This window comes from Equus caballus, chromosome 16, assembly GCF_041296265.1.
Source record: "Equus caballus isolate H_3958 breed thoroughbred chromosome 16, TB-T2T, whole genome shotgun sequence".
Classification (NCBI taxonomy): Eukaryota; Metazoa; Chordata; class Mammalia; order Perissodactyla; family Equidae; genus Equus; species Equus caballus.
The window spans coordinates 55,818,912-55,843,090 of record NC_091699.1 but is presented as its reverse complement, the minus strand read 5'-3'; the positions used below and the strand labels follow the sequence as shown (position 1 = coordinate 55,843,090).

Here is a 24,179-nt window from a genome sequence, read left to right as displayed (position 1 = left end):
AGAGCTGACACTTAGATAGTACCTACCATGTTCTGGGTACTGTTCCAACTGCTTTTGCAGAAGTAACTCACCAGATCTTCACAACAACCCTATATAAGGACAGTACTACTAGCAGCCCATTTTACAGATGAGGACACTGGGGGCACAAACAAGTTAAGTAACCTAAAGTCACAGTGCTAGCAAGTGGAGCCAGGTTTCAAACCCAGCTCTTTTGGCTCCGGAGCTGTGCTGTTTACCATTATGCCATTCTGCCTCTTATATGATCTCTAGCCACAGGACTTTTGGGGGCAAACACACCACAAAGGAATGGGCTCTGTAGGACAACTTGTGGCTTGAGTCCATCTGGGGAGGAGCAGGTGCATAGTTTACAAAAACCATTCATTTATTTAACCATACACCTGGTACAATTCTAGGTGCCAGGGATACAGCAATGATGCTAAAAACAGACAGACTTCTTGTCCTCATAGTGCTTATATTCTAGTGGGGGGAGATAAATGATAGAAAACAAACAAGCAAATAGACAAGACACCATAAGAAAATGAGTATCATGGAGAAAACGAAAGCCTCAGGAGGCAGAGGGTGCAGAGGCTGGGACAGGGGCACCTCGTTCATTGAGACTGGCCAGGGAAGCCCTCTCTGTCCAGGTGACAATTGAGCAAAGACCTGAAGAAGTAATAGGGGAAGTCATATGGGTATGTGGAAGAACCTTGTGAAAAGAGGGTGCAGCACATTCAAAGGCCCTGAGGTACAAGCATGCTTGTTGTGTTTGAGGAGCAGCAAGTGTGTCTAGATTGAAGTGAGAAAGAAGAAAAGTGGGAGGAGAGAGAGGAGACGTGTCAGGAGTGGAGACCAAGCTGCAGGAGACTGGTAGATAAGGGAAGGACTGGGACTTTACTCTGAGATGGAGAGCCATAATCTTACTTAGATTTTAAAAGGATCGCCCTGGCTGCTGTGTTGAGAATAGACTGAGGTGGGGGCGAGGAGCAATGGTGGAGCAGGAAGACTACCTGAGGCAGTTACAATAACTCATGAGAGAGGTGATGGATCAGGATGGTAGAGATGGGGGTGGTAAGAAATGGTCACGTTCTGATATATGTGGACAGTAGAGCCAACTATTCTACTACTCTACTACTTTAGAGAATTTGTGGACGAATGGGGATGGGTGAGACAGGGAGAAGAGTTAAAGATGACTTGACTTGTTCCTTCGGGCCCCTGCTCAAAGGCTGCCCTGCTGGAGAAGCATTCCTTGCCTGCGCAAGGTCTGACTTGAAACACTTGAAGCTGCGATGACTGAGAAGGGGAGGGGTGGTGGAGTGGCAGGCTAAAGGAGGCCGCAGGAACTCTCAGATTCTGGGCTGCTGACACTATCAGACTTCAGTCCAGGGACCTGGGGGGCTGAATGTGCAAACACGGGGACGACAGGAAAGGCAAGGAACTGGCTGAGCTCCCCGAGGAGCAAACGTAGATGGAGAGAAGTGGGCTTAGGATGGAGTCTTCAGCACTGCAGTGTTAGAGATGCCAGCTGAGGAACGACCAGTCTGTCAAGAGGAGAAGCAAAAGAGCACAGCGTGGGGCCCTGGACGCCAAGGGAGGGGAGTGTTTCCTGAAAGAGAGAGCCACTGGTTGCGCCAAAGGCCAAGCCAAAGAAGGGCTGAGAACTGATCCTTCACCAGCTGCCATTACAAGGGCTGTTTTGATGGAGGGGTGGGTATGGAAGCCTGACTAGTTGGATCCCAAGGAGTTTTGTTGAGGAGGGGAGCAGAGAAATGGGGCAGCAGGACAGGGATGTAGGTCAAGAGAGGTTTTTCTCCTTTTTAAAGATGGGTGATATAAGACTATATGGTACCCTGAAGGGAATGACCCAGCTAAGGGGAACGTTGACACATGATGCAGGACAGAGAAAGGGAAGAAATGTTATAGGGCATCTTTGAGCAGGCGGAAGGGGACGGTCTGGTGCAGAAGAGGAAGAGGAGGGCAGAGTGTGAGTGGCGCCAAAGCAGGGAGTGGCGACGTCGGCTGGGAGCCTGGGCAGTTCTCTCCTGATTGCTTCTATTCCTCAGCATGACCAAGGAAAGCCATCAGCCGAGAGAGAAGACAGGGAGAAAATGATGGGTTTGGACATCTTTTAAAAGATTTTAAATAAAAACCAGTAAAGTTAGATTTAATTGAGAGAAAACTCTGATTTGCTGAGATAAAACTCAGGAAAAAAATATACAAAATTACCAAAAGTACTAATTCCCTACGCTGTTGTTTGAAAAGCACTCTCAGACACAAACTCCTCTTTTCCTGGGATCAAGTCTGACATGGGCCATTCCCTGAGGAAGCAGGAGACTGAATCCAGCAGATCTTGTTGGATACACTCCATCAAACAGCTTACACACTCAAAAGCTCTACTGTTGAAGACACATCATTACTTGGGGATCATTTTATATCACAACATTACCACAAGTTTTCATATCCTAGTGTGACTAAACATTTTTTCAAAGCAGCTTCTTACTGGGTGGAGGATTACATGAGGGTTTATTATTTTGTTCCCCACACATTTCTGTTGAGTGTGAAATATTCATGATAATAAAATGCAGCTCCTTACTCAAATTTTGATATAATGGATTTTGCATTAAATGCAAGTTTCTGTCATGAAATCTTTAAAAAGTAGATTTCAATCTTTCGGTGTTATTTCTAGGGAAGGTGGCTATTTTTTGGATTTACATCATTAATGAATTAAGGTTTCAGCATGCTTATAAAACAACAAAACAATCAAATAAACCTGTACTTGATATTTTGCTGTTCACAGTATCATGCAGGTCACTGTATACTCAGAAGGGAGCTTGAAACAGTCAAGCAAAGATTAATTTGTCTTTAGAAGAGTTTTGCTGATAAAGATGTCTTACTATATTCTAGTTTCCTGAGACACCATTAGTCAGATGCCTCAGTTAACCAGAATAGCCCACTTCTCCGCCACAGCAGACGGCAGAAGCTTAGCTATAATAAGACGGTTGAGACTAGCAAGTTCATTTCAGGTGTGAAATCCTACAGGCATAGACCTGTGGATTAAAGAGCATGGAAAATGCAACCCCTCGGAGGACTGCTGACTGGAGGTGACACAAAGTTCCTAGGTATGACAGCACTAAAGTGTTTGGGGATTTTTTTTTTTAAAGAGACAATTTTAAGAGAAAAAATAGAATTAGAATTTGTGATTCAATTAGAGACTGACATATTCAGGCTATTGATAGAGCAGAGATCAGTTCGAAACATTCAAAACAGCAACGCATTTATAAAAATAGACTCACGGAGGAGTTTGCCAATTCTTACTTATTTTTTTTCAATTTTTTTATTGTGGTAAAATACACATAAAATTTACCATCTTAACCATTTTAAATGTACAATTTCTTCCTTATCTGCAGTAAAGATGATACAATATACACTATTCATAATGGTTAAAAATGTCAAGTCTGGGTTCAAATCCTGGTTCCACCACTTACTTACCTGGTCTTCTGCGCCTCTTTCCTCAACTGGACAAAAACAGGGGTATTCATGTCTCCCCTCATAGGGTTGCTCCAACATTATCCGGGTCAATGACCCTGCTCAGTGGCTTGCCCAGAGAAAGCACTCAACACATGTTGGCTTTTACATCATTAGTAAGAGGATGGTCAAAAGAGTAACTTTGAAGAAGAGTGTTCCCCAGGCTTGAGAGGCCTTAGAAGCATTTAGCAGCAGAGAACATTCCAGCTTCACACTGGCTCAGAAGCTCAGCAGCTCCAGATACCAAGAGAACAGAGCCTTGCTCTGGCTGCACTGTTCCTGGAAAGTTTTCCTGCAGGGACACAGTCTCCGGTGTTGTTCACTGCAGCTGTGGCCCCCAGAATACGCAACCTGGCCCCGCTCCAGCCTTTGTAGTGGTAATGGAGGCAGCCAGCCTGCGCACCACCTCACAGTGGACTCTCTCAGCCACGCTGCCCATCCTCAGAATGCCCTGGGGCCACTGATGAGACTGATACCAGAGGCTCCAGTTCTCAGTGGCCATGCAATTAAGTCTAACAAGGCAAAAGGAGCTCCTTGGGGGGCACACAGAGATACCCACAGTAATTGGCAATAGGCCTCTGGTTCCTCAGGGACTAAGGATTATGTGCTGGCGGCAGAGAAGGGCCAAAGAAGGGTCAAGACCTTGAGGGAGGCCAGATGGGATCACCTAGCTTCATGCATAAGTCATGAGCAGCTCTGTTGACTGCTCTGAGCTCTCCCAAGCGACACACAGCAAGGCCAATCCCTGGTTTGGGGAAGCAGACAACAGAGGCTTCCTGTGTGCTGGGAGACTGCTGCTGGCCCGGGGTTGCTTCCCCACATCCGACTATGGCTCCAGTAAAGCTGACTTCAGAGCTCTGGATTCTTGCAGAGGCAGGCAATAAAAACACATGCATTACGCAGTGTGTGTTCCAGTTCAGCCGTCACTGAATTCCTCAGCAGAAGGTGTGTGTCACTGACGGGAACAATGTGCGTTCTAAACAGAAATGGCCTTTACTGAGGAAATAAGTAGGATGAAAGTGTATAATCTGGTAGGGACATATGCCTGGGTCCTGGATATTTATGAAAGACACTTGCCATTTCCAAAGTACATATCTGTGTGCAAGTGTGTGTGTGTGTCTTTTATGATGGCTTTCTCTGTGCTCTGATAAACTATGTTCTGTACTGTGATTAAACCCTTTGCATAACTATCTCCTGTAATCCTCATATAAGGGCCCCAGCAGGTAAATTAGTACTCAGCTGTGAGAAGTTAAGTGACTTGTCCAAGGACACACAGCAGGTAAGGGACAGAGTGAAGGTCTGAACCTGCCTATCTATGTCCAAGTCTCTTCTCTTTATCCGGATACCGGTACTGGCTGTCTGAAAGTGCTCACTGAATACTCCCCCACCCCATTTCCTGGCCTCTGCCCCTGAACTGATCGATCAGCAACAACACTGGCCCACCTGCCCTCCAGCAGACCCCAAGCTGGGCCCTTTGCCCACGTTACTCCATCATTAATGCATTAGCAGGTGGATATTATCATTTTAACAGATAAGAAAACGTGTACTTTCTGCTAGCCTGTTTCACAGGTTTATTTAATCAATATTCTCTTCCTGATATTTCTCTTCTAGTCCTGCTCAGTCTCTCCCCTGGTGAATTCTTTACTATAGTAATCAGCTTTTAGAGACAGAATCTGTACGGTTATGTCAATTTTGAATGTCATTATCATTTTCAAATATAAGAAAAATTAAGAAATAAAAAAATATTTTCAAAAGTAGATGTTAGCAGGACTTCCAGAAATAAATGGACCAACACAAATCAGAGTCCCAGTCCTCTTCCCAACAAGCATAACCAAAAGTACTATACGGAACTGGCCACAGACAGACCGGATTCTGAAAAGGAAATCTCTCAGACACAAATCCTTTTTATGGCTTCAGTAATTACCCATTCTGGATTTCCAGGAGCAGCCTCTAGAGCTTCTCAAAGGAGGCACAAGGGAACCACCTGGGGCACCACGTTAAAACGCAGTCTCTGGTTCAGCAGGCCCAGGGTGGGGCTTGAGATTCTGCATTTCAAATAAGCTTCCCAGCAACGAAGCCGCTGCAGGCCTGGGACCACATTTTGAGGAACAAAGGGCTAGAGGTCCTGTTAACTCCATCACACCATCAAACTATTCTGAGATAGCACCATTTCAGCATCTTCACTACACTCTGGATTCTGAATCCAGAAGTGCTTTTTGCTGGATAATCTCAATATCTGGTCTGGAAACCTACTTGTCCTACTAGGGCATGCCATGAGTGAGCGCTTCTTCATGTCACAGTAAACCATAACACTTGTCTCATTTAACAGAAAGAAGAAGAGAATAAACTTGACAATATGTGGCAGTCCTCATGACCTTGAACTTCAATGAAAGCTCGGTGAAGCAAATTCAAAATACCCTCAAATAACCAGCAGATATTTTGCATGTCCTAATGTTTTTACAATTATGTGGGCAGGAAGTAATAGGGATTCGGGATATAAGGCAACTAAATTTTCGGGTGAAGCTGGGAAATTAATATAATATAGCAATAAAAATGAAGATGAGGATGTTGATGATAATTCCAATAACAATAGTTACCACTTTTGAGCAGTTATGTGCCAGGCATGTGCTGAGCACTTAGCTTACACTATCTCACTTATTCTTCACAATAGTCTTATGGCAGAAATATTATTTTTATTTTTGATATTAGAAAACTGAGACTCAATGAAGGTAGGTTACTTATCCAATTGTTTACTAAATAAAATGAAGTGAGACTTGAACCCAAGGCTGCCTAAACCCCCAAGCCTCTTCACTGTATATACTAAAGGAGCTCTTCACCATTATACTAAATGAGAGCTTTCACTATGAATGAAGAACAAGTACCTTGTAAAAGTCCAATCTTCATGACCTCAATGTAAAGAAGATTCCATCAGCAGGTTATATCAAATAAACTAGAGGCTTTTAAAAATAAAATTAAGACAATTTTCTTGATTAAAGACACAAATCAAGTTGGTTTAAAACGAATACTCCATATTGAAAAGTGAATCATTCAAGAACCATTTGGATAGATTCACTGTTTATCTCAACAAAGAGTGATCTGTTAACTACACATCTGAAAGGTTGCACAGGTTAAATCTTCTAACCTAGAAAAGCTGGACAGTCTCGCACACCAGGCTAACAAGGGCACCATTGCCAAGACTGGAGATGCTCTCACAGCAAACAGCAAGCAGCGTTTGGGGTGTTCAGGCTCCCCATGGCAGAGAGCCCTTGGGATCAGAGAAGGAACCCCAGTCAAATGGCTTTACTATGAATGCAATTCTGTTCTTAAAATCCTCTAACTTCAATGCAAACCCAAGAAACCTTGAGCTAATGAATTTGCTGGCGGTTCCTGTTAGCTCAGCAAACAAAGAGGCACAGCCATTTAGGTTAAATATGAGGGAAAGAGTGTGGGATGGCCTTTTATTTGTATATTATAATATTGGAAATATATGGTAACTCCCTAGAAAATATGTATTTCCATGAGTAATATTATACATTTCATGTTTTAAACAGTACAAAACAATCATATTTATTTAGTCTAAATAAATAGGTGACAGCATCCAGTGCAACAGATTCTACAAATGAAATATCCAAAACACCTATCCTTGGAAAATATGGCTGAATATGTCTGTATTCATATATACACATACACACTTGTGTATACAATTATTTTGTGTATATATCCCCCCACAGGAGAGCAATTGCACTTAGATACACAGTAAGTATACATATACACTTATGCATATACCCTATAAGTAAATTGCTCTCCCGTGAGAGATGTCCACCTGCCACAGTTGAGTGTTCTGTCCCTCTTCTCTATGCCAAGAGGGTATTTAATTTGGGTGGATGGGCAGACCTATAGTGTTAATATCCTGTTCCCATGAAGGGCTGTTGGATTTCCCGTATCCATCTGCCACAATTCTCAACCTTTCTCTCGCTCTGTGTTCAGAAAGAACTCTGCAAGTTGGTTTTATAAATAATTCACTTGGCTTTCGGCAGAGTTTATTCTGTTATTCAATCCTTCTACTGGGTTTTAAAATTTGAAAGTCATGTTTTGTTTTATGGATGCAATAATCTTTCAAGTCTTTGTGAGGATACTAATTATAATTTTTTTCAAGCCTTACTTCTTTTATTTTTTTTCCTGTGGCCATTGGCTTTTTTGGTTACCTGTGGTCACTCTTTGGCTATGGTCTTTCCTCAAATGTCCAGTGAGTCGCCTTTGTTCGTATTCATAAGTGAAGATCTATACCAGTGAGTACTGGTAGCCTGATGAGCTACCTCAGGAATGTTTAAGATCTCACTTCCATTTCCTTGGGGAATCTCCTCTTAAGTGAATGAGGCTGAGAGCTGTGGCAGCCTGTGCGGCTGTTAGTGAGAAAAGAGGGAAAAATAAAGACTCAGATTCAGAGGAATGGGAATGGAAGATTAAGCATCCACTTTGGTGGAGAGCAGTGACTCTGGGAGTCAGGGCAGCCCAGCCTGGAGTTCAGTTACTCTTTCGGCCACCGCAGCGCACTTGGGGAAGATCCTGTGGTGAGCAGCCCCAAGGACGGGGCTGGGCTCTGCTTTTCCTCTGAGCTTCTGCTGAGGAATCATGACCCTGGGATTCTTCCAGAGCTTCTCTGAGGACGGTGGTCTGTGGTCTTCTAAATTCCAAATATTCCTTCCATTAAACTAACTGTGCCTTCTAGAAATTTCCCAAATTAGGCATCTATTACTGATAGTTTTCTCTGTTTTCACCAAGATTGTGCATTTTCACTTATTTTTATATTTATTTTGATCATTTCAATAGAATTTTTGGAGGCAATCAAGGTAAACAAATCAACTTTTCATGTTTTAAAATGATTTAAAATCTCAATTCATTTAGAAATATATACCAATATACGTATGTGTTTATGTACATCTGTGTATACACATATATGTCATGTATGTGTGTAGAAAGAAATAAAACGTTAATTATTTTAGTGTATGGGTTATAAGTTTAAGGATGACAACGACATTATTTTCTTATATATTTGCCAAGTTCTCTACCATGACTGTACATTCCTTTTTTTTTGGCTATGGTCTTTCCTCAAATGTAATTTTTTTTATAACAAATTCATATACCATAAAATGCACCATTTTAAAGTATATAATTCACTGGTTTTTAGTATACAGGCGCACCTTGGAGATATTGAGGTTCCAGACCACCACAAGAAAGCAAATATCGCAATAAAGCAAGTCACACAAATTTTTTGGTTTCCCAGTACATATAAAAGTTATGTTTATACTATACTGCAGTCTATTAAGCATACATAGTATTATGTCTAAAAATAAGTACATAATAATTAAAATATACTTTATTGCTAAAAAATGCTAACCATCATATGAGCCTTCAGCAAGTCATAATCTTTTTGCGGGTGAAGGGTCCTATAAAAAAACTCAGTATCTGCGAAGTGCAATAATGTTAAGCACAATAAGACGAGGTATGCCTATATTCACAAAGGTGTGTAACCATCACCATAAGTGGTTTTATAACACCTTCATCATCCCCCCAAAAAAAACCTGTATCCACTAGTAGTCACCCTCCAACCCCTCTCTCTCTAGCCCCTGGCAAATCACTAATCTTTCTGTCTCTATAGATTTGTCTATTCTAGTATTTCATATAAACGGAATCATAAAGTATGTGGCACTTTGTATCACTCAGCAAAATGCTCTCAAGCTTCATCCATGTTGTAGCATCTATCAGTATTTCACTCCTTTTTATGGCTGACTAACATCTCACTGCATTGATATACCGCATTTATCTATCCATCAGTTGATGCACATTTGGGTTGCTTCCACTTTTTGTTTATTATGAACAATGCTGCTATGAACTTCATGTACGAATCGTGAATTACTTTTCTAATTAAAAAAATACTCCTTTAGAAAAATTACAAAAATATCTTTTCAAAAATAGTCAGCGTGTCAAACTTTTCACTAATGTAAACAGGCTTTGCTCCTATTACTATAAAGCATATAAAGTTTTACTATACCTTCAAAACCTGTTTAATACCTGCAAATACCTCAACAGAATAAATTAACTAGGAATAAGCAGACATTCTTGCATTAACTGGTGGTCAACTAATAAATCAAATCTTTTCAACATGCTGAAGGTACACTGATGTACGTTAACAATTTCTATGGTATTTACAATCACTATTTCAGAACAGCAGGCCTTCTTTTCAAGAATATCATCTTAGAATATATTTCATTGTCACATGCAACATTCAGAAAACAAAACCTGCCCAGACCATGAAAAGAGAAAAAAGAAATCTATTTCACCACCCACTCATAGAGTGCAACCTTTAGAAAGGGATTATTTCCATTACATTTTCATTGGGGACTGGCAAAGAAAAGTATATCATGTTATTACCAAGCCTGGAAGTGTAATGACTTCCAGGTTGCTAAGCAACGCTGCAATGGTAAAGGCCCCGGTATCTGTGATCTCTAGAGACACTCTCAAATTTCATTAAAACCTGCTCATAACCATTACACAAAAGGTTCATGTGGAGTTGATAAACAGGCCTCATTTCTTGACATAATAATGATGGAATCAAAAAAAAAAAATCAAGTGGCATCAAAACTTTTGTGATACTTAAAACCAAATGTTTTGGAGACCCAATTAATGAAATCTATAATGTTTCTAGAGATGTTTCACAGAAAGAAAGCAAGTACTATCAGCTTATAGTAAATAAAGTTCTTTAATACCCTGAAAAAAAATTACACTGTGTAGAACTTTGGGATTCCTTTTGAAGAAAGGATAAATATATTCTGTGTACAAATTGGGAAGGGAGGCAAGGATAATTTGAAATGAGAATCCCAATCGTTATTTGCTTCAAGGAGGGTCATGATAGTGGCATGTTTTCAAATGCAATAAGAAAGCAAGATGCCACAAGAAATAATTCCCAAGAACACTTTCAAAACCTTTCCTTTAGCAATGGTGTTGGAAAAAGCTAATCCCTGAAACAGAAAAAGTTATGACAGGTCTCAGTAACAATCCCATGTGTATCACTGGGATGCTGGTCCAGGAGGTTTGGCTCAACCCCCTAAGATGCTAATGAGACTTGGTCTCTCTGTACTGCATGGGCGGGCCACTTAAACTCCTCATCCAACTCCTAAAGTTCTAAGGAGAAATAGTGGAAGGAGATCATGTGGTTGGCTCAGCTTTACTTTTCAAATCTACAAATGAAAATGTTAAAAGATCAAAGTAAACTGATAGAGATCAGAAGGGTCATTTATTGTGATGGTTGATTTTAAAGATTTTATTTTTTTCCTTTTTCTCCCCAAAGCCCCCCAGTACATAGTTGTATATTCTTTGTTGTGGGTCCTTCTAGTTGTGGCATGTGGGACGCTGCCTCAGCATGGTTTGATGAGCAGTGCCATGCCCATGCCCAGCATTCGAACCAACAAAACACTGGGCCGCCTGCAGCGGAACACGCGAACTTAACCACTCGGCCACGAGGCCAGCCGCCGTGATGGTTGATTTTAAAAGCAAATTCTTAAACAGAAACTGTGCCTGCATATGGGATCAGCAGCTTTGCTAAGCTGAAAGGGTAGTTACAGACTGGCCGAGGGTTCTTATCACCCAAACATTTACTTTCAATACCCAAGCCCCCAGAAACTGACTGACTTGGGAAGCACACGTCCTTGGGGCATGAATAAGCTCACTGATAAATTGATGGATGGTTCGCTCTCAAGCACTCACCATGGAAGTGCCTATCCAGGCCTAAGCAAAATATTTTTTATTAGTCAGCATCTTTGTGATACACAAATCAATTGCAAAGTGAAAATTCAAATCTTGCAAAAGATAAGGGATTTCTCTAAATCATTGCCACTGATGGTGGAAGAATCACACTGAAAGCCTTTGATGAGTAAAGGTCTGACAGACAAGAGTGGGTGACCACCAGCTGAAGAACAGAAAAATCTCTTCAAGTGTGAAGACAGGACAGGCACTTCAAAAGGGAAAACTAATTTGAATAGCAATGGAAAATTAATAAAGATCTTCAACAGTTATGCAAAAAATACCCCATTTTGTGAAGGTGCTGGGAAGGCTAAATATGAAGGCTGTTATATGTGCCATCATGCAATTTTGATAATGTGAAAGATGACACACAAAAAAGCCTAGGATCACTGGTAGAACCCCATGCAATGGAGAGAAAGGACTCAGCTACAGGTCCCTTGACAGGGTTCAGGTGGGAACTGCATGCTCAGAGTAAAACCAGCCCTCTGCTGACTCTCATGGGCAGGGGGATGTGGGAGCACAAGCACTCTGGGTAGGGTCACCTCTGTCCTGGCTGGAGTCAGGAGAAGTCCCAGAACTCTGCAGGCTCCAGCAAGGTTCTTGCCTCTCACTCACAGCCTCACTCATCCTGTCTGGCCGTGACAGTCAAGGCCAATCTCATTATGCACTTTATCCTAGTTTATGGCAGTCACCATGCAAAGCCCAGGTTTCCCAGGTCACCCCCTTCCTCTGGGCTCTCATCCCCACTTGCCTCGGTGTATCCCTTTCTTGGACTCCTTGTTACTTGAACCTTGCCCACTGTGCCCTTTGGATAGTCACCAGCAAAATCTCCTGCATCCTCAATCTCTTTCCAGGATGTTCCCTTGACTTTCTTGCTCTCTCTCACACTGTTGAACCACTAGGCCTGGAGGTGGCTCCTTGGTTCTCATTGCTGCTTCCTGACCATTCTCCATCCCTCCTCCATAACCCACCCCCCAACCCCACCACTACTAGCTTTAAATCTAATGTCACCAGAGAATACCACCTGCTACTCTCCCCTGTTGCAGTTATCTGTGGATCACTGGGAACCCAGCTCACTGTCCTTGTCTTCAACACTACTCCTGTCACAGTGCTTGGTAATATCAATGTCCATAGAGAGGATCCTTCTAGCACCACTCAGTTCTTTGCCTTTCCCTCCAATGATCTTGTCCTCCTCTGCACTCTGACACTCACTCCTGTGGTTTTACCCTAGACCTGGTCAGTACTCTTAATTGAGCCCTCCAGAATCCACATTCAGGCATCCGACATTCTGATCACCAACTCCCACTATTCCTCTCTCCAGTTGAGACCTCTCTTACTTGGACAACCAGACCTATAGATCCAACAACCAACCTGAAATTCTCATTTGGATGTCTGACAGGCAGCTCAAACATAACATGTCCCAAACTGACCTCCCAACTTCCCCTCTCCCCCTAAACCAGCTCCTCCTAAGTTTTGGCCATCTAGGTTTTGGCTTAGGTCAAAATTGGAATCATCCTTGATTATTCTCTTTGTCTCACAGCTCATATCCAAACTATTGGCAAATGCTATTGATACTTTCAAGCTTTACCCAAAATATAAGCACTTCAAGCCATCATCAGGACTCTCCTGGATTGCAGTAACCTTTGACATCTCTTATCCTTCACCCTCTTCAATGATTATTTTCAATTCAGCAACCAGATCCTCTTACCTCTCTGCTCAAAACCTTCCAAAGCCTCTCATCTCACTCAGGATAAACGCCAGTCTTTACAAGGGCTTACAGGGCCTTAAGGACTTCCGCCCTCCACCACACGCCCTTCCCGTTACCTCTCTCACATCTTATATGGCTCCTCCTTGCTCATTTTGCTCTGGACACACTGGCTTCCCTGCGGTCCTAGCACATGCTGGGTATGTACCTGCCTTGCAGCTTTAACAAATGCTGTCTCCTGCCCAGAGTGCCCTGCTCCAAATATCCTCTGGCTGCTTCCTCCATTTCCTTCAGGTCTTTGCTCAGACATCATCTCACTGTGGCCTCCCCTGGCCACATTACCTAACATTGCAAATGTCCTGCTGTACTTCCTACCTTTCTTTCCTTTTATATTTTTCTTCGTAGTCCTTTTCTGTCTAAAATATAACACAGTTTACTTAATAAATGTGGTTATCATCTCTCTCTCCCCAGTAAGCTCCAGCAGAGCAGGGATTTTTTTCTGTTTTGGTCACTGCTGTATCCCCAGCATCTAGAACTCTGTCTGCCACCAAGTAGGTACACAATAGCTACATGTTGAGTGAGTGGTCACTTTGTCTTAGTGAAGAATTTTTCTGCATGGTATTACAAAATGCGAAATAACTCATTATAAGAATGCCTTCATTATGTTAAAAGACAAAATCCATTCATTTTAATAAATTTTAGTTTTATTTTTTGAGATCAAGTCCCAATCAAACATTTTGTCATTATTTACCGTAATTGTGAGGTGGCTAATTTAAGTGAATTCACATTAAGTGCTTAGTTTCCCAGTATCACTTATTCTGGAACAATACTGCAGAATCATATACCTAAACCTAGTCAAGTATTTCTTTGATTGAATTCAAAACACCAGCTTAAAAAAAAAAAAGACATCATAATACACATTTAAATTCAACTTATCTAACAGCTTGAATTTAAAATACTCTCTCAGATAAATATTTAAAATATCAACTGAGTTTTTTTTATCTTTAGATTTTTCGATGATTATTTAAAAACTGAAAACACAAAACCCAACTCTGGTTCTTTGTTACATACAGTGTATCTACTTGAAAACATTCTTTTTAAGGAAAGAAACATATTCCTATGAATATAATGTAGATATGAACTATTGTTTCTTTAAGCAGACGGATTTCTTAAAATTAATATAGATTATATAAAAGAAAATTATATTTAAAATATTATTTTAAAAATAAAAAAAATAGAAACATTTAATGTAGGTGTTCATAAGGGAAGGGCCCCCGGAATAATTTTCTTTGCTGTCTGCGCCCACAGGAAGTATTTTTCAAACATGTTCATCCTAATACTTAACATGCTTTGAATGGTCACTGTTTTGAGAATGGTTTTGTTAAAAGCACGTCATTAAAGAAATTTCACTTTACCAAGAGAGTCTGCGGCATTTTGCACAGCAAGAGCTGCACAGCGGGGCTGATGATGGTCAGAATGATCACTAAAAATCAGGAAAACTCCTAAGTAACTCATAATCACTATAATTTGAACCAGATAATAAATCCCTATAAATAGGAATATTAAAGGTTTAAATAAATAAATGATTCCTCACAGTAAGCTACTGTTTTTCCTTTTTCTGTTTTTCCTCCTCGGTTGGCTACATCCTCAATGAATTACTCTTGTGGAAAGAAGCAGTATTATTGCTGGCAGGTCTTCTCTCTTTTTGAGGGATATTACATCTGTTACCAAGGATAGCAGATTGGGCCTGTCCACATTTTAAATGTTCTCTCTTTCATACTTAAAATTCACTATTTCTTCTGCTCCATAAACATTATCCCATTTTTATAGCTTTTACCCTTTGCTTTAAAGAGTTGTGGGGAATACAGATATTCACACAGGGCCAGAGTATCTCTCCAAGGATCACTTAGCAATCACAAAGGGAAACATGATGGAGAGATGTGGCAGACACCCCCTTAAGCAAGCAATCAAACTTAGCGTCACTGCAAGTGGGCCAGCCTGGCATCACATGCTTCCTAACGGGATACAACATGAGGGACCATTACCGATGAGATATTCTAACCAAAAACATCAGGAGGACACAACCATACTATTCCAGAATGCTTGACATTCAACCACCCAACTGACTCAGGCTCTTCAAAAAGTTAATTTCAGAGGGAAAAGAAAAAGCAAAAAGACTCTTCTAGATTAAAAGAGACAAAGAAAACAATTAAATTCAGTATGGGAGCCTTCATTGGAATATGGATTTTAAAAAACCTATAAAAGTCATTTTTTGACAACTATGAAAATTAGATATGAACTGGATATTAATGATATTATGAAATTGTTATTAATTTTCTTGGGTGTGACAATGTTATTGTAGTTAGGGGCCACATGTCATGATGCTTTTACACGACTCAGGAAACACACACACAGAGAAATAAAAAGTGTGGTAAAATGAATGTTAACAATGCTTGATTGCACAGGTGCTTGTCATATTATTCTTTCAACTTTTCTGTGGTTTTGAAACTTTTCATAATGAGAAGATGAGTAAAATTGTCATCAATGACAACGGAAACTTGAAAAAGGAGAAGGCTTTTTAGAGAAACTAGGGAACAAATTTTATTTGCCAGAATTTCTGCAAGAGGGCAGGTGAATCTTTTGAGACAAGAAGTCAAACAGAAGGAAAATTATGCTGCCCGGGGGCCACAACATCAGATTGAGAAAGAGGACAGGAAGGCAACCAGCCTAGTCAAGAGGAGCTTCCTGTGAGAAGGCGGGGAGGGAGCAGTCCTTGTAGGAAACATGAGGGAGAATGAGACACATTCAAAGTGGATTTTAAGGAAGCTTTCTCTGTGACATGCACATCCTCAGGAAACCTACAGCAAAGACGCACACACTTCCTCAGGCAATTAAGGGGACTGTTGTTTCCCTCAGAGCAGCACAGAAGTCAGTCCTGAGAATGACTGGCCATAACCGACTCTCTTCCACTGGCCATTTGCTTCCTGACTCTGTCTTGCTCAAAATCTCAGGCATGTTTCCTCAGGGAATTAAGTAAAAATTCTAGGCAAGAGATTTCTTTTCTTTGTTGGAAAGAGACAACCAAATCATTCAGAGGGTTCCCAATTAACTTGCGATCCTACGGCAATCACTGGTAGAGAACATTTATCCAGTGTAACGGCATAGTTACAGTGTAACTACGGATTTTGGGAAAGATCCCTCTGGGAGACTCTTAAGAGCATCCTCTCAGACTTTCAGGAGAAGCTTCTAAGGGACCAGATTTCAGAAAATTTTATTACATTTACTTTTTACTCATTTGAGTACATACTGTTTCTTTTAAAAATTTCACTGGTTTCGCATCAATCTCTCCCTGTTTTTCCTTCAAGAAAATACATCAAGAACAGAAGGGTCTTACCATGAGAAAAATAAGCTAGGAGGGAGAGAGGAATCATTTTGCCTTTCTTATACCTCAAGGAATACTTCTTTTCTTTTCTAATAGAAATTAGGTCCTTTCTGATCCTAAATCTACAACTCACCCTGGTCCTAAAACAGAAAAAGAATGAATGCAGGTTGCTCATTGGTCTCATCAAAGCTTTAAAGACGCTGTACGTGAAGAAATGCCATTACACTGATTATCAGCAACAGAACAGCTCTGTTCCCATGTGGAATGAAAAGGACCTGGGGACCTACATGAGAATTTGGAAGAAAGATGATGGCGCGCACAGTAAGATTTTCTGAAAGCCATAGAGTAAAGGGTCTCCAAGAGACGGATATTTTCAATAATCTTTAATACTAATCATCTTCAGAGAGAAATCGCACTCCTGCCGCCTCTATCGATGGGCGGGCGACAGGAGTTAGCAATGTCAGCACGTTACAATCACTCTGCCACGGATGGCTTCTCTGCTTTCATAGAGTAGTCAATAGTAGATGTTTAAGCTAGTTTTACAGAACAAGTTTGTGGAGGTTTATGTGTGGTCAATATTTTGAGTGTCGGAGTAAGCTGGCTTTAATTAAGAGACAAGTAGCTAATCTACAATCATTACTCAGGGAAAACTCCCATTGATACCAAGTTTAAGGGATAGGTGAACTTGGGAGTGACTTGAAGGATTGCCATTACATTATTAAAGTAGAGAAGAAAGTATAATTATAAAGGCTCCCAGCTTCCTGGCAAATTACAATAGATAATTAAATTCTTAGGCTTCCCCGACATTCTCTGGAGGTTCTAAACACAGACTAAATAAGGAAGAGTGCCCCAGGGGCAAAACACATCCCAACTCCATTAGCACAAATTCGACATCCTATTTCTTGAATCTGTTAGTGAGAATGTGGTTTTAGAAAGTAACTATCAAAGACTGAAACTTTAAACAGGTATTTCAAGAATCCATGGCCTTTTATGTGATTCATAGGGAGAGATCTGCCACATTATTCCCCAAGACGACTCTCTAATAACCATGGTGTGCCAGTCACTGACATGCTCATTACCTGGCCTTGTAAACTATGCGGCCAAGTGTACTTCAGCGTTGCCCTCTCTGACACCATCCAGGCTCACTCAGCTTCAGGGGAAGGAGGGCACTCCACTATCAGGGCTTAAAAAGAGATGGTGGGGCTGGACTGGTGGTGCAGCGGTTAAGAGCGCATATTCCACTTCGGTGGCTCGGGGTTTGCCGGTTCGGATCCCGGGTGTGGACATGGCACCGCTTGGCAAGCCATGCTGTGGCAGGCATCCCACATATAAAAAGTAGAGGAAGATGGGCACAGATGTTAACTCAGGGCCAGGCTTCCTCAGTAAAAAAGAGGAGGATTGCCCATAGTTAGCTCAGGGGTAATCTTCCTCAAAAAAAAAAAAAAAAAAGAATAGTGGTTACCCGGGGTTGGGAGGAGGGGAATGAGGAGTTATTCTTTAATGAGTCGAGTTCCATTTGGGATGATGAAAGAGTTCTGTGGATGTGTGGTGGTAATGGCTGCACAACAATGTGAATGTATTTAATGCCACTGAACTACAAAATTAAAAATGGTTAAAATGGTAAATTTTATGTTATATATTTTTTACCAAAAAAAAAAAGATGACCAGCACCAGAAACTACTTCTATTTTCCATAAACAGGTAAAAGTCACTTAGATTCAACTTTTCTTCCACAAACAAACTCTACCTGGCCCTCTATGTAGTAGGTCAGAAACCATAAGGAAATCATTTTAGGAAGTAAAATAAACTCAAAGATGGTGTAGTCTGGTTACTTTGACCAAGTTGTGGTCTAATCTGTTTTCCGTATGACAAATTTGATCAGTGTTTTAGAAAATGATGTAATTTATATCCAAAGACAGGTTCATGATCTCTTATTCACAATTCTGAAATCTAGAGAGCTCTGAAAATCAAAACTTTTTTCATAAGTTTGGTTCAAAAACATATTTGGTGGCAAAACCTGACTTAACCCACACGGGGCCATGTCTAGTCTTTATTTCCCCACTTGATGTGAATGTTTATCCATTTTACTGCAGAAATATCACGGTGCTTGATCATGGCACTGCCCAGTGTCTCCTATGGGAGTCATATCATATAGACTACAAGCACCATGCCAAAAAGATCTGAAAATTATGAATCCTAAAACAAACCTAATCCTAGAGTTTTAAATAAGAAATGGTGGATATCTCTACAAAGTTAAGCATATCAGATATTTGGTCAATATTTCCCAAGCTTTTGTCATTCCCTACCAAATTCAGAATATTGCCATACTTACATATCACACCTATTATTACATTCTCCAGTGTGTGTCTTCACACTGACTCATCTTTTTTACTTGAATTATTTTTTAAAGAAATATCTCTACTGTAAAAACTGAATGTCTGAGAGGCCTACTCACTGTTAAAAGGACATTCTGAAGGATTTGAGAGGTGTTAAAGACACAGTAGTACCAAACTGAGACTTTCACCTTAAATCATCAGAAAGAGCAAAAAAAAACTGAAAAGGAAATATCTGCCTTACTACGTGACTCAATGTCATCTAGTGCTAGGCTGGTGTACCATCTCCAAGATCTACTGTCCCCAGAAGTATTTCTCCTACACTTTGGGAGACTCACCTAGACCATATCATCATCCTGCCACTCAGGTAACGACTCCGTTGACATAGTAAGTCTCATTAGGGGTGGGGGAAGCCATGGCTGCAGAAAAGCTTAACACAGCAGCGAGGAGGGTAAATCTCTGTATCTCCCTTCTAGTTCTGTCACTCAACCTGCCATGCAGATTTAGCTGGGTCACGCACTGCAGCCATCTATTTATCAAATTGGCACAAAAGTCATCTTGAATATAACTCCCTGGAGCGTCTATAGCCTCCACTGCCAAAGAACCCCTCGAGATAATTGGATCTAGAATGAACAGACTGACAAGCCAGAACATGACATAGACTAACGGGACCTCCACTTGTTTATTAACTTCAACAATAGCTACTATAAATAATGGCCTTCGAAACTAGTAGGAAGAGATTTATTGTAAAAAGAAAATAAGTCAGTCTTCAAAGTACATTAGAATAAACATCAATTATATATATATATCTTTAAAATAAAATAAATGGAACAAAGGAAAGTTTTTCGTACAGTAGAATACTGGGAGTTAGAAATGGTGGAGTTAGAAAATCTTCATTTTGCAACCATTACAAAGTTAAAAATAATAACTACACATTGATTGAACCAAGTGATCAAAATTCACATCACCAGGAAGGGGCAAATCAACATCATGAGCCTCTGGATGTGATGGATTGAGAAGGACACATCCCTCCTCTGGGGTTGTCCTGAATCTAACCATCAGGAACCATCAGATACACCCAAATTGAGGGAGATTCTACAAAATATCCAGCGTATGTTCTTCAAAAATGTCATGAAAGACAAAGACAGCCTGCAGGACCATTCCAGATTAGACACATGTCTACGAAAACATACGATCCTGGATTGGATTCCATACCAGAAAATAAAGCTATAAAGGACATTATTGGGACAGTTGACGGAACTGGAATATGGATGGCAGATTAGTAACAGAATTGTATCAATGTTAAATTTCCTGATTGTGATTACAGTAGTTAAGTAAAAGAATATCCACTTTGTCAGGAAATATACACTTACGTATTAAGGGGTGACGAGGCACAATGTCTCTCACTTACTCTCCAATGGTTCAGAAAAGATATGTGTATATGCAGATAGACATGGGCAGAAGATAGAAGTGTTAACAATGGGTGACTATGGAGAAGGTAACTGGGAGTTCCTTTACTGAAATTAGGTCAAAGAGAACAACTACACCCAGTCCACTGGCTGCCACCGAAGCCACCCACCCTGGCCCCAGTTTCCGTGTGGACTCACCATTCTTCTGAGAATCCTCAGCAGAAGCTTCTGCTCCTTTGGGTCCTCTTTGGATGTTAGTAAATGAGCAAAGCTCTCTGCATTTTCAGGAGACAGGCTGTCTGGGTTTTCCCCGCCATACAGCTGCACCAGTATAGACAGACACTTGGATGAGACTTCAAAAATTTCAGGATCCTCATTAGGAAGCTGAAAATTAACAAAAGGACTACTTAAACTTCATCAAAGATGGTGTTGGTATTCCTCAAGAACTGCAGTAAAATTTGGCTTCATGATGGAACATCAATCTGAGTGCAAAGCTTGACTAACTTGAATATTTTTTTGAATAGACCTTTTTCAAAATGCATACGGTAACTCAAAAAAGGCTCAAGCACAAAATCAGAAGAAAGTCCTGCAGTCCTTTCTTTAATCGATAGTCAAGAAGGGCCTGTAACAAGCAGAGGACCAACAAACACTTTATATGCATATTGAGTACATGCACACATACATCTAGGTGTGTGTGCATCCAGAGGTGTGGAAACAATGTGATTTTTCAGAGGCACATCCCTTACGTTCTTGCTTACTATTAACTTGCTTAGGAAAAATCCACTTCCTAGAAGATATTAAGGAACATTTTGAACTTGTCTGTGTCCAAATCATTATTGACTAAACAGATGGGAGAGAAAGCATTTTTTCAGTGAGTATTAAAAGGTACGATATGAAATAATAATTATACTATAAGCATTTTAACCTTTTTATTTTTTTAACTTTTATTTGTAACAGCTTTATTGAAATATAATTCCTTTTGGGTATAGAAGGAAAGTACCTTAACATAATAAAGGCCATATATGATAGACCCACAGCCAACATCATACTCAATGGACAAAAGCTGAAAGCCATCCCTCTGAGGACAGGAACAAGACAAGGGTGCCCACTTTCACCACTCCTATTCAACATAGTACTGGAGGTGCTGGCCAGAGCAATTTGGCAGGAAAAAGAAATAAAAGGAATCCAAATAGGTAACGAAGAAGTAAAACTCTCGTTGTTTGCAGACGACATGATCTTATACATAGAAAACCCCAAAGAATCCACAGAAAAACTATTAGAAATAATCAACAACTACAGCAAAGTAGCAGGGTATAAAATTAACGTGCATAAATCAGTAGCATTTCTATACACTAACAATAAACTAACAGAAAAAGAACTCAACAACTCTATCCCATTCACAATCGCAACGAAAAGAATAAAATACCTTGGGATAAACTTAACCAAGGAAGTGAAGGATCTATACAATGAAAACTACAAGACTTTCTTGAAAGAAATAGGCGATGACATAAAGAGATGGAAAAACATTCCTTGTACATGGATTGGAAGAATAAACATAGTTAAAATGTCCATACTACCTAAAGCAATATACAGATTCAATGCTATCCCAATCAGAATCCCAAGAACATTCTTCACAGAAATTGAACAAACAATCCTAAAATTCATATGGGGGAACAAAAGACCGCGAATTGCTAAAGCAATCCTGAGCAAGAAAAACAAAGCCGGCGGAATCACAATCCCTGATTTCAAAACATACTACAAAGCTACAGTGATCAAAACAGCATGGTACTGGTACAAAAACAGGTCCACAGATCAATGGAACAGAATTGAAAGCCCAGAGATAAAACCACACATCTATGGACAGCTAATCTTCGACAAAGGAGCAGAGGGCCTACAATGGAGAAAAGAAAGTCTCTTCAACAAATGGTGCTGGGAAAACTGGACAGCCACATGCAAAAGATTGAAAATTGACCATTCTTTTTCACCACACACCAAAATAAACTCAAAATGGATCAAAGACCTAAAGATTAGGCCTGAGACAATAAGTCTTTTGGAAGAGAATATAGGCAGTACACTCTTTGACATCAGTTTCAAAAGAATCTTTTCGGACACTGTAACTCCTCAGTTGAGGGAAACAATAGAAAGAATAAACAAATGGGACTTCATCAGACTAAAGAGCTTCTTCAAGGCAAGGGAAAACAGAATTGAAACAAAAAAACAGCTCACTAATTGGGAAAAAATATTTACAAGCCACTTATCCGACAAAGGGTTAATCTCCATAATATACAAAGAACTCACACTGCTTAACAACAAAAAAACAAACAACCCGATCAAAAAATGGGCAGAGGACATGAACAGACATTTCTCAAAAGAAGATATGAATATGGCCAATAGATACATGAAAAGATGTTCATCATCGCTAATCATCAGGGAAATGCAAATCAAAACTACACTAAGATATCACCTTACCCCCGTTAGATTGGCAAAAACATCCAAAACCAAGAACGACAAATGTTGGAGAGGTTGTGGAGAAAGAGGAACCCTCATACACTGTTGGTGGGAATGCAAACTGGTACAGCCACTATGGAAAACAGTATGGAGATTTCTCAAAAAGTTAAAAATAGAAATACCCTATGACCCAGCCATCCCATTACTGGGTATCTATCCTAAGAACCTGATAACAGATATCTCAAGAGTCCGTTGCACCCCTATGTTCATCGCAGCATTATTTACAATAGCCAAGACGTGGAACCAGCCTACATGCCCAGAAACTGATGACTGGATAAAGAAGATGTGGTATATATACACAATGGAATACTACTCAGCCATAAAAAAAGACGAAATTGGCCCATTCACAACAACGTGGATGGACCTCGAGGGCATTATGTTAAGCGAAATAAGTCAGTCAGAGAAAGACGATCTCTATATGACTCCACTCATAGGTGGAAATTAGTATATTGAGAAGGAGATCTGATCGGTGGTTACCAGGGAAAAGGGGGGTTGGGGGGAGGGTACGAAGGGGGAAGTGGTGTACCCACAACATGACTAACAAAAATGTACAACTGAAATCTCACAAGCTTGTAATCTATCATAACATTAATAAAAAAAAATAAAAAAAAATAAAAAAAAAGAAATATAATTCCTTTGCCATACAATTCACTCATTTACCATGTACAATTCAATGGCTTTTAGTATATTCAGAGTTGTGTGATCATTACCACAATCAATTTTGGAATTTTTTCATCACTCAAAAAGAAACCCCAAACCCGTTAGCAGTCCCCTTGCCATCATCTCCTCCTCCCCACCCCCAGCATCTGCCCAGTAATCAACTGCTTTCTGTCTCACTGGGATTTGCCTATTCTGGACATTTCAGATACATGAAATCATATAAAATATGATCTTTGTAAGTGGCTTCTTTCACTTAGCCTAATGTTTTCAAGATTCATCCGTGCTGTAGCACGTATCAGTATTTCATCTCTTTTTGTTGCCTAATAATCTTCTGTTGTATGGATATGCCACATTTTGTTCATCCATGCATCAGCTAACGGACAATTGAGTTGTTTTCGCTTTTTGGCTATTATGAATAATACTGCTATGAACATTTGGGTTGAAGTTTTTGTGCAGACATATGTTTTTGTTTCTCTTGGGTATATACCTTGAAGTGGAATTGCTGGGTCACATGGTAACTCTATGTTTAACCTTTTGAGGAACTGGTAGACTGTTTTCCAAAGCTGCCATTAGCACCAGCAATGTATGAGTGTTCCAGTTTTTCCACATCCTCAGTGACACTTGTTATTATGTGCCTTTCTTTTTTGGTGAGGAAGATTGTCCCTGAGCTAACATCTGTGCAAATCTTTCTCTATTTTTTTTGTATGTGGGATGCTGCTACAGCACGGCTTGATGAGCAGTGTGTACGTCTGTGCCCAGGATCCGAACCAGTGAACCCCAGGCTGCCAAAGTAGAGTGTGTGAACATAACCACTACATAACTGGGCTGGCCCCATCTGTCTTTTTAATTACAACTATCCTA

The 24,179-nt window shown here is 40.4% G+C and overlaps 1 protein-coding gene across 4 annotated transcripts in view; it reads right to left on the bottom strand.

Annotated features, from left to right (window-relative positions):
* Positions 1 to 24,179, bottom strand: part of ULK4 (unc-51 like kinase 4) — a 513,120-nt gene that overhangs the window by 96,801 nt on the left and 392,140 nt on the right. For all 4 annotated transcript variants that reach the window (XM_001917025.6, XM_023620688.2, XM_070237944.1 and 1 more), the window contains exon 35: positions 20,349 to 20,534. In XM_001917025.6, coding sequence (XP_001917060.4) covers positions 20,349 to 20,534 — 186 coding nt within the window. The remainder of the gene's footprint in view (positions 1 to 20,348; positions 20,535 to 24,179) is intronic.